This window comes from Phoenix dactylifera, chromosome 11 (assembly GCF_009389715.1).
Source record: "Phoenix dactylifera cultivar Barhee BC4 chromosome 11, palm_55x_up_171113_PBpolish2nd_filt_p, whole genome shotgun sequence".
Lineage (NCBI taxonomy): Eukaryota > Viridiplantae > Streptophyta > Magnoliopsida > Arecales > Arecaceae > Phoenix > Phoenix dactylifera.
The window spans coordinates 483,908-494,407 of record NC_052402.1 but is presented as its reverse complement, the minus strand read 5'-3'; the positions used below and the strand labels follow the sequence as shown (position 1 = coordinate 494,407).

Here is a 10,500-nt window from a genome sequence, read left to right as displayed (position 1 = left end):
CACTACAATTTGGGGACAAGTTTCGATAAAGCCATCCTAAGCATATCCAAGCTGATCCTTTTATTAAAAATGCTTAGGATACCCATAAAATGCACATATCAATTTATTGAATCCACAAATATTGATTTGGCAACTACACACCATCAACCTCATTGGTAACAAAATCTATGAATTGCACCAATTTTTCCTCCTCGCTGATAAAAAAAATTGTTTATTTGCATTGTGGGACCCGCATGCAATTGCTCAATTTTTATCAAAACGAGCATTATCTGTGTTCTTTTATCATACTTAAATAATTAAGCAATGTATTCTGGTTCCAAATAAATCATAACCTCATCACATATTTATCATGAAAGTAGAAAAAAAAAGTAGTTGAACCGTCCCGGAGAATCTATAGCTTAACGGTCCCAGCGTGATGGGGGTAGTTCTATATACACCCCCCCTATTGCTCAGGACACCCCCCAAAAACCAAAAAAAAAAAAACCCAAACTAACCTTTAGTGTAATTACCATATTGCCCTTGAAATTTTCTCATACACCCCCCTTCCTCCTCCTCCGTTTCGTTTTGAAAAGAAAAAAAAAACACCCCTCAAACCCCCCTTAAACCCCTCCTCCCCCGTTCCCCCTTCTCCCTCTCGTCGCCGGCATTCTCCCGATCTCCGACCACCTCGCCGGCTTCTTCCGGAACCACCTCGCCGGCTTCTTCCGAAATTTTTTTTTTTCACGGTTCGTGCTCCGTTCGGCACTGGATCGCCGAACAAAAGGCTTCTGTTCGGCTGAACAGTGCCGAACAGAAGCCTTCTGTTCGGCAACCCTCAACCGAACAGATCTGTTCGGCTGCACAGTGCCGAACAGAAGGCTTCTGTTCGGCTGCACAGTGCCGAACAGAAGGCTTCTGTCCGGCACTGTTCAGCCGAACAGAAGCCTTTTGTTCGGCGATCCAGTGCCGAACGGAGCACGAACCGTGAAAAAAAAAAATTTCGGGAGAAGCCGGCGAGGTGGTTCCGGAAGAAGCCGGCGAGGTGGTCGGAGATCGGGAGAATGCCGGCGACGAGAGGAAGAAGGGGGAACGGGGGGTTTTGGGCGTTGGCGAGGTATTTTGGAGGGGAAGAGCGGGGTGGGGGGGGGTTTGGGGGGTGTAGAGAGCAATTTAGGTGAGGGGGTGGGGAGGGTGGGGGGTAATTTAGGAATTTTTAATTTTTTAGGGGTGTCCTTAGCAAATGGGGGGGTGTAGAGAGTATTTAATTTTTTTTTAATTTTTGGGGGGTGTCCTGAGCAATAGGAGGGGTGTATATAGAACCACCCGCGTGATGGAGGAATACCTTACAAAGAAGCTACAAAGTTGACTTATAATTGCGATGCTACCTACCATCCATCATATGGAGATCAGAGGAGAGAGGGAAAGAGAGAAAATCAGAAGAAAGAAAGGGAACTATGGAGATTAGTTACTGGCAGGAAAAGTCGCTCTTGCAAAGGCCGCGACCGCAGCCGATGACGCCGCCAGACTCGTCGAGGTAGAGGATCTCGTCAGTCCACTTAGTGGGGAGAGGGAAGCGAGGGGTTTAGAATTAAATTTCTATATTGATAAAATTATCTCTTATTAATTTTTTTGACAAAATTCTATCACTGCTTCCATTTTTTTCTATGTGTATTCACTATTTTTTAGTTAACTATTTATATAAAATGTATTAACTATTTAAATTAAATTATAAGTTAACTAGTTATTTATATAATTAATACATTTAAATAAATTACTTTATATATAATTAACTTATAATTTATTTATATAATTAAATTATAATTATAATTTTTATAATTTTTATATAATTATAAATTATAAATATTATAAATTTATATATTGTCCTATTTTTTTAATACAAATAAGTATTATAAATTGATAATAATAATATTTTTTATAAAAAATAATTAATAAAAATATTATACAAACATCATTCATTATTCCTTTTATTCTTTCTGTACCAAATAGGGTATGGAATCATTTTTCTCCATCGTCCAATATTTTACCAGAGGATACTTGATCCATCCCTTCTTCCGCATCTATTCTCCTTCAACCCATCTTTCGTATCAAACAAAGGATAAAAAATGATCTACCCGCCATCTAGTAATGGAGGGAGATATATTCTACCGGTAGGAGCTGAGGCCACCGTAAGGAGGAGATATTCGACACGACAATACGGCGTGCATCACGTGGCCGTGATGTCGTCAATTACAACTGTCGGTGCATCAAGATAAACGTGCGATGAATGACTCATAAGAACGAGCGGCTGTGATCGTGCACTCATCTTGCGGACACCGCTTGGCGCGCTCCTCCTGTGAGATTGGAGGCTTCTTGTCGCTCCGCCCCCTCGGTTCTCTTCCTTTCCCCAAATGGATGCTCTTGGGAAGGGGGGATTGTTCTGGTGGAATTTTTCTCCGAGAGGCCACCGACATCGCTCCAGGAGAAAACCCAAATCCTCCTCCTCGGAATCCGTCAACGTCCAAGGGCGTGGGTGGTCCCTCGCCGACTTCCCTCTCAAACAGGCCGCGGTCGCCGCCTCACTCGTCCTCACCGGCGACACTGTCGCCCAGGTGAGGGACCGATGGGTCGCCCATCGCCGCGGCAAGCCGGATTCAGAGAACAAGGCAAGTCCCACCACTTTTCCCCATCCTATAAATAGATTCTTGGATGCCGGAAAACCCTCGTCCTTTCGCAGGATAATCTTACATATATATGAATCTATATCGTGGAGTGCGCATTTGTATCTTTTCTGTTGACATCAAGCAGTGAGAAATTGTGGTTAAAAAAAAAATGGCATTCATTAGAGATCTAGAAGCTAGACATCTTGATAGTGGCATATCATCAGTAATCTGGTGTGCTTAGCAGCTGTTTTCTTGCTGGAAAGTCTTTCTTGAATGTGGTTGTTGTGCCTTGAATTGTACAGGACCCTCAGGACCCCGTCTTTAATCGCAGTTCGCATTGTAACATGTCCATTTTTTATTCTTTTCTTTCATTTCAAAGAATGCTAAGTCAACTACTAGCTGCTTCGCACATGAATGATTCATGAATGGAATTGGTTGTTCGCAGCGGGTGAGGTTGAAATCTCTCCCTTTGTCTAGCAATATTTGAAGCTGGCACAAGGATGACAAGTTTTAGAGAGCTGCTAAATGTAATGTAGTTTCTTGTGCTGCTATCTTAGTGATATAACCTTGAATTCAAATTGAACGGTATGATTTTTCTTATTAGTCCAAATGGATGGTACGTAAATCATTAGGGCTTCACTGAAGAGATTAAGAATATTGCACTGACTATGATCCCTTGTGAAGATGACTTCAGGTTGTTCTTTTATTGTTGTTGCTAGTTATAGTGGTTGTTCTCTTTAGTGAAGAAACATGGGTGGCAGAATTCCAGGTAATGGATCTTTTACTGTTTCAATGAAATCTCACCCTAGCCTTCACACCTTTCCCTTAGCCTGGTGTCATGCTATTTCGTAAGTGGATTTAACAATCCACATGCCTGGTTTGGACATTTCCATCATTTCGTTCTTGGTATCCACTTTAATTAAATTCATTATGGTTATGCTCTCTTCTTCCAACGGCCTCTTCTATCATCGTTCTTCTGTGCTTTGTAGTGTTGTTCATAATTCGTCCTGTGTCTCCAATTGAGCATTCATGTCCTTTGTTAGTAAGAGATGAAGTAAAATGGGCCTCCTCGCTTGATTTAATGTTCTATCCTGTAATTGAGGTTTTGTGTTGGAATAGAGGTGACCTTTGCTCGATCGAGTTTGCATGATTGTCCAGTAATAAAATAACTAATATTTTGATATATAACATGTTTCACATCATCAAGAGCTAGCCCTTCCATAAGCACACTCTGATTTATAAGTAGATGGGTGGTCATTTATGAAAAAGGGGTTTATATACTATTGTGTTGAGCACTTTACTTGTGCTTGATGCTTTTGCTAACTGACTGGTTGTTATCCTATTGTCTGATATCTTAAATGGGTCCCTTTCTTTACTACTTCTTATTTATTGTGAATGTGTACAACAATTTAAGATCCATCATCACTCTGTTGTTAGCCATATATTATCTTGGTTCCAAATATCCAGTCTACTGATCAATTTGTACACACTATATCAAAGTACCATGCTATATTGCTTTATATGTGGCAAACTTTTGGTCTTTAATCCACTGTATGTTGAAGAGTTGTGTTAAAGTTATGAACTGCACATTGCCATGCTCTACGGACTGTACAAGAGAGGTTGTTTGGCCTATTATAATTGAATATGTTTGACCATTATCCACGGAAATTGGGTTATAACATTCTTACATCCATAAAAAAAATTGCTTAAGCCTACCTCTCAAAAAAGAAATTCCCAATATTCATTTTTTTTTTTTTTATGTTGATTGTCTGATCTCTCATTAGTACGGTATGCACTCATATTTTCCAAGCTGAAATATTGGCTTCTATCTTGCAAACCAGAATTTCTAGTAAGTTTTCTTGGATTATAATCGTTAGATTCATATGAATCCCGTTTATAGTATAACATCTTATTAGTAATTACTGTATTGTGTTTGGAGTCATGTCTGAATATTGTCAATATATTTTCTTCATAGGGCATCACATCAGTGCTCCTGTCACATGATTGGCTTCGTGCACTACGCATGGCTTCCTATGGGTTTCTTCTTTATGGTCCAGGCTCTTATGCATGGTATCAATTCCTTGATCATTGTATGCCAAAGCAAACACTTGTAAACCTATCGCTTAAGGTAATGTATTTTGAGCTTTAGTATTGAACATGTAATGGCATTATGTAGGGCTTCCTTTGTCACTTTATTGGAAACATAAAGAGTTGTTGATTCAGCTGATCTTCATTTTTTCCCCTTCAGGTTTTACTAAACCAGATTGTACTTGGTCCATGTGTTATTGCTGTTGTTTTTGCATGGAATAATTTTTGGTTAGGGAAATTATCGCAGCTACCTTCAAAGTATCAAAAGGATGCTCTTCCTACACTTCTCTACGGTGAGGAGCTTCTATATCTATATTTTTTTGATGGCTGGATAAGTCAGAAATAATTCACTGACCTTTTGTGTTCAATTTGTCCTTATGCAGGCTTTAGGTTTTGGATTCCTGTTTCAATACTTAATTTTGGGTAATCTTTCGGCCCTTTGAACTTGAAATATTGCTTCACCATAATGGTAGTGATAATATGAAGTAATCTAAAACCAACTAACTGATATTTCAGTCAGTTGGATCCTTTGCTATGTCAAAACTTTGGATCCTTATTTACGCCAAAACTAAGGAAAAATTATCTGACTTATTATTTGCTTTTTGCTGTAACAATACCATGCAGAAACTTGAAGTAGTTTTTTGGGATTAACACATGCCAGAATACCACCTATAATATTTGTTTATATGTATCTTTGAATGTTACCACAGTTTCAGCTGAACATCTGTAAGTTCTTGATGACAGACATGTAATCTCATACCGGTATCCCTAATGTTTAAGAATTATTGAACAAACAAAATAAGGACATGTATTAAACATTCTACTTACGGAACTGCATTCTTTTTTGTCATTTTGTAATCACCAACTATTAGAACCATGTAATGATGGTGCAGGTAGACTACACTTGCATGTATATGGTTTGGCGATCTTTTGCATTTTATTTTGGATTTCATATTAAAGTATGTGAGACCTGTTCTGTTTGTCTGTTCGCATATAGATCACTACCTGAGCATGCCTATTCAGGTGACCTAGAAATTCAGTTCTTCTGATACCTGTTCATGCAGTCAGTCAGGGCAAGTTAGCACATCATAGTCATGCTGGTCGCCCTAGAAGTTGAACTATGTATTTTCATTGAATTTGACGGTTGCTTATATGAAACTTCATGTGGCAATTGGGATAAGTTCACATATTTGTCTTGTTGACATTTCAACTAGTGGATCCCATTTGTAAAGGAAAAAAAAACACATTTCTCATAAATTGCGAGGCAGACAAGGGTATATGGTTAGATTTTTTTTTTTTAATGGATTCACTTGATTCGATCCTGTTTTTGTTGGTTAATACTAGTTTCCTACTAGTTAGGGTTCTCAGCAATGCCCGTGCCTATATTTCTTATTGAAATATTTTTACTTTTGAGATATGATCATTGGCTAAGAGGTTACAAAAGTCACACTGTCTGCCAATTATCACGAGGAAGTTTTGCTTGTTTAATCAGTGGTGCAGAACATGTTGATGAAATTAGATGAGGGGAAGAAAAGACCTCTAACAGCTGATTGGTTTGGACCATGGTATGCCATATCGGTAGGTACATATACTGTACTATACCAATACTGAACCAATATGTGATACAGAGTGTACCGAGTGTTGGCACAAACTGACTTTGTGCCGGGCATACCGACACTATATCAAGATGTTACTGGTACAGGGTCCAGTATCGAGATGACAAATTTTGGCTTGGGCAATGCTTTATCGAGAGAAGTGATAAATGACATTCCACCAACTTCAGCTTAAGACTAAGATTGAGTATTATAAATTTATTGGTCAATAGAAAGTTAACATTATAATACTTGGAAAATGCTTTGAACTGTCTGGAGTCCTTTTTATATAGAGAATTTCTCAAGTAACAATAACCACGTCACCTAGATTAGTTATTTTTATGATGTTTTAAATATACATTTTGCCTGAATAAAATGTCCCTGTGCTAGTTTCTCAATGTGAATATATAGCTGCAGAGATCATGTAGTACCCCACATCGGCCTACAGTCACCCAGATCCTCCTAAGAAGGCTGAAATCGTATTTGGTTTTGGTGGGAAACTGAGGGCTGCCTTGTGTTCTGGTTTCCCAAACTATTGCAGTGCTGGAATTCTGTTGAAGAAATGGAGGCTGCAAAAAAGTTTATGTTCTTCATAGTAACCATCTTAACTATATCTGTAATGGAGCCCAGACTGGTTAGGGTTAGAGAACATATAACTTAGATAGCATTGCTGTCGCTAACCAGCAATTCGCTGCTTTGCATGTGAAACATTCCTCAAATGAGAAGTCCATAGGTTTCATACTTTTTTTTCTTAAACTCATTACTCTATAGTTGATCAGATGGAAATTGTTCTTTCTCTTGAATGCCATCTTGGTGCTGATACTTCATGTTTTCAGGGTGGTCCCTCTAGCTGCTCGTGTTGCATTCATGTCCTCCTGCTCCATTTTCTGGAACTTTTACTTGTCAACAACTATGAGCAGATAAATTGTTAGAGCTTGCTTGGCAAAACCTGGAGGTTCTCTCTCCCTTAAAAATGTGGGGGTAATGGCTTCGGTTTCACTTATTCTTGCCACTGCAGGTGTCTGTTTCCTTGATCACATTTGATTTGGAGGTGTGGAATATAGTTATCCGGAGTTTGTGAACAGGAGAACTTAGAAATTGTTTATTTGGAAGAAATTATTATAAGTTGTTGAGACTTGAATATTCTTTCCAGATTCTTTTCTGGCCTATATTGTGGATAGAAGGAATTTCGATTTTCAAGTTGTTTGCAGATTAAAATGTTTTGCTGCAACAACAGCTTTATGATCAAAGTCTACTTTTAGATTATTGTAATCTTGTAGATTAAAAATGTGGTGGCTTTCTCTGTTCTTATTCTGCAATTCGTGATGGCTTGCTCTTTTCTTATCAGCTTCCACCTTTTAAATTGCATGGTTATGTGCAGAGACTTTAATTTGGATGATGAGAGTCTGATGCCGAATGCGGCTTCCGTTTCCATCATACTGAAACATGGCTCTTTATTTATCAAATTATAGGTTATTCCTTTCCTTAAAAATATTGTATATGTTAGAGAAAGTAAACAGGGAAGATACAAGCAGCGGGTCATCATTCCTTGCTAGAAAAATAAATGTCGGGATACTGCCCTATTTTTATCCTGAATTTGTGCTCAGGCTTCATGCTTCTCTCTTTAATCTCAATTTTAATCAAATTATTATATACATTTAGGATTTGATATTACTCTAGAAATTTTTTTCTTTTCTGCATGGCTGTTGACTGGACAGGTAGAATGCAAGTGGCCTTGGTTAGGCGTGGACGCAGGACTGCAGTGTAGCCTGATGAGATTCATCAAATGAAACCTGATAGCTACACAAAAACTATCCAAATCTTTGGTGCAAAAAAAAGAAAATGTTTTCATCTCGGCGACGTTGGTTTGGGATATAAATGGCTCTTAACTTAGTAAACTGAATTAACCAACCCCAAGATCTTAATTGGCTCAATTTGATTCATAATATGCATTTCTTACGATATTATCAGAGTTGGATCTGGAATTGAAACCTATAACGGCGCAAATATCAACTAAATCTTGATCCATCTTTATATTCCAGTTGCCATGCAACCCATGCAAGTCCAAGGGGACAGCTCACCCGGCATGTAGGTGGAGGTCATCTGCCCACAAAATCACAGAGCTCATCCCTAGATTCTGGAGTTGCATGACTGTGAGCCCAAACCGGGCCCATACAAAGATAAGCGAGAATCCTTTTCTTCTTCTCCTTTTTTTCCCTTTCTTCTTCCTCTCCTTATATATATATATATATATATATATATATATATATATTGGCCCTCTTTTTTGGCTTCCATTCTAGAACTTTTTCCCACAATTCGATTTCCCACTAACTCAATCCTTGGTCGGTCCTTCGATAAGGTTACAGAGCATCCACCAGCTGGAGGATTCTCCTTCTGCGTGCTCATCACTTAGCAAAAGTAGATTCTCGTACATCCAGAAATTAAGGATAAAACGGAGGGCATAAAACTGAAGTTTTCCTCTCCATTGCCAGGAACTGGGTTCCAACTTCCAAGCTCCAACAGCAGTTGAAGGATGAGTTCTAAGAGCTTCGCCTTCACCACCCCAGGGAATTCAAGAGCTTGGGATGAGTATGAATCATGCTCTCCAGATTATGACTCGTACTGGAGCCGGCAGAGACCGGTAAGCTCATTGTCTATAACTTTTGATTATCAGCACCAAAGAACTCTAACATGTACCCATTTTTTTCTTTTTTTGGGCACGCATGTATCCATCTTTTGTTCATTAACGTTTCCAGGGAGATCAAGATAGGAGCACGCACGCTCCGTGGAGATTATTCGAGGAAAGAGTGAGGAGTGGACCCTATGGCTTCACCCGGTATGGACTATGGATTTCTACCACAAAATTACCATGTACAGTGTTATATATGGTATTCTTTGTTTAAGCTTTGTTCACATGATTCTATTCTTCCATTGAAATCGAAAATTTTGAACTTAAAATCGTGATCTTTTAGATGGCGTTTGCTTGTCGAAAATATAAGTTCAAGAACGGAACGAGTATGAGAAGAAAAATAAAATAAATTTTTTTAAAAAAGGAGAAGAAACCCGTTTTTATCAAATTAATTCTAATCAAAGCAGCAAATTCCAATCTTCTTTCACGACTTTTTTTGGTTTTGTAATGATATACATATTCTTCAATGCACCAGCCAGTATTACAAAAATATGATTAATTTACAGCATCAAAACAGATATATATGGAACCATGAAAATTATCATAATTAATTTAGCTGCACATCAAAACCTTTACACTCGAGCAATCTTGATCAGCTTCCCATCACAACCCTACTCCCCGGCACGCGTCCTCGCCGGCGACGTCGAGGACAGGGTGAACCCCAGGCTCCGGCAGTTCGTTCGGGATGCCCCGCCGCAGATCCGGCGTGAGTGGCATCTGGGGCCGGAGGAGCGCGGCCTAAGCACCAAGGAGTCGTCGAAGAAAGCTCCGAAGAAGAAGCTGGGGAAGCACGTGTACCATCCCACGCGAAGGGCACGGGAAGGCGATCGGAAGGATGAAGGTGAGAGGTGCACGATTTGCTTGGACGCCTTCGTGCCCAACGAGCACGTAATGATGACTCCATGCAACCATATGTTCCATCCTGAGTGCTTGGTTCCATGGGTGAAGGGCCACGGCAACTGTCCGGTCTGCAGGCATGCGCTCTCCGAGAGAGAGGAGACTACTGGGTCATCGTCCCGCAGCAGCAGCAGCAGCAACAACCACCATGGGAACAACTTGGCTGGGGAACTGAGCTTGCTAATAAGGGCCATGGAAGAGGCTTTCAACTGGGTTGGCCGCTCGCGAGATGATGATTCGTGTCATTGATACATATATGCACATCTATTGGTGTTTTTCGTTGTCTAAATCCTATGCAGGCATCAAATAAAGTGGCGATGCTCCTCATCCTATGAACTTAATTAATTTAATGTATTGTCGCGACGGTGATAATTATTATGGTGTTGTGCTTCCAAACAAGAACTCGAATCCCATCTTGGATGGCCAGAAGTGCCTGAGAATTATGACTATAGTAGCATATGGTGCGAACCCCATCAATTGGTGAAAAATCTTGTGCCTCGGTGGGAGTACCCCCCAAAGCTAAGTATGCACAAGCTTATTGATGTGCAGAAGCTTAAGACTCCCTTGTTAGCCAGACTGAACTAAGAAGACTATA

At 39.7% G+C, this 10,500-nt stretch overlaps 2 protein-coding genes across 2 annotated transcripts; both read left to right on the top strand.

Annotated features, from left to right (window-relative positions):
* Window positions 1-2,292: 2,292 nt before the first annotated feature.
* LOC103708971 (protein Mpv17) lies at window positions 2,293-7,638 on the top strand. Its single transcript, XM_008794101.4, has 5 exons — window positions 2,293-2,642; window positions 4,615-4,767; window positions 4,888-5,020; window positions 5,111-5,150; window positions 7,156-7,638. Exons 1-5 carry the CDS (start codon window positions 2,388-2,390, stop codon window positions 7,241-7,243), a joined length of 669 nt encoding a protein of 222 aa, XP_008792323.2. The 5' UTR covers window positions 2,293-2,387; the 3' UTR covers window positions 7,244-7,638.
* Window positions 7,639-8,782: 1,144 nt separating this feature from the next.
* On the top strand, window positions 8,783-10,283 carry LOC103708969 (E3 ubiquitin-protein ligase RNF181-like). Its single transcript, XM_008794100.4, has 3 exons — window positions 8,783-8,960; window positions 9,076-9,155; window positions 9,605-10,283. The coding sequence occupies exons 1-3, from the start codon at window positions 8,853-8,855 to the stop codon at window positions 10,152-10,154; spliced, it is 738 nt and encodes a 245-aa protein (XP_008792322.2). The 5' UTR covers window positions 8,783-8,852; the 3' UTR covers window positions 10,155-10,283.
* The last annotated feature ends 217 nt before the right edge of the window (window positions 10,284-10,500 follow it).

Excerpts from the sequence above, each read along its gene's own strand:
- LOC103708971 (XM_008794101.4), top strand. The coding sequence starts at position 2,388 with ATGGATGCTCTTGGGAAGGGGGGATTGTTCTGGTGGAATTTTTCTCCG. Across the intron at positions 2,643-4,614 it reads AGCCGGATTCAGAGAACAAG|GGCATCACATCAGTGCTCCT; the intron begins GCAAGTCCCACC and ends TTTTCTTCATAG. Across the intron at positions 4,768-4,887 it reads TTGTAAACCTATCGCTTAAG|GTTTTACTAAACCAGATTGT; the intron begins GTAATGTATTTT and ends TTTCCCCTTCAG.
- LOC103708969 (XM_008794100.4), top strand. The coding sequence starts at position 8,853 with ATGAGTTCTAAGAGCTTCGCCTTCACCACCCCAGGGAATTCAAGAGCT. Across the intron at positions 8,961-9,075 it reads ACTGGAGCCGGCAGAGACCG|GGAGATCAAGATAGGAGCAC; the intron begins GTAAGCTCATTG and ends TAACGTTTCCAG. Across the intron at positions 9,156-9,604 it reads GGACCCTATGGCTTCACCCG|CTTCCCATCACAACCCTACT; the intron begins GTATGGACTATG and ends AATCTTGATCAG.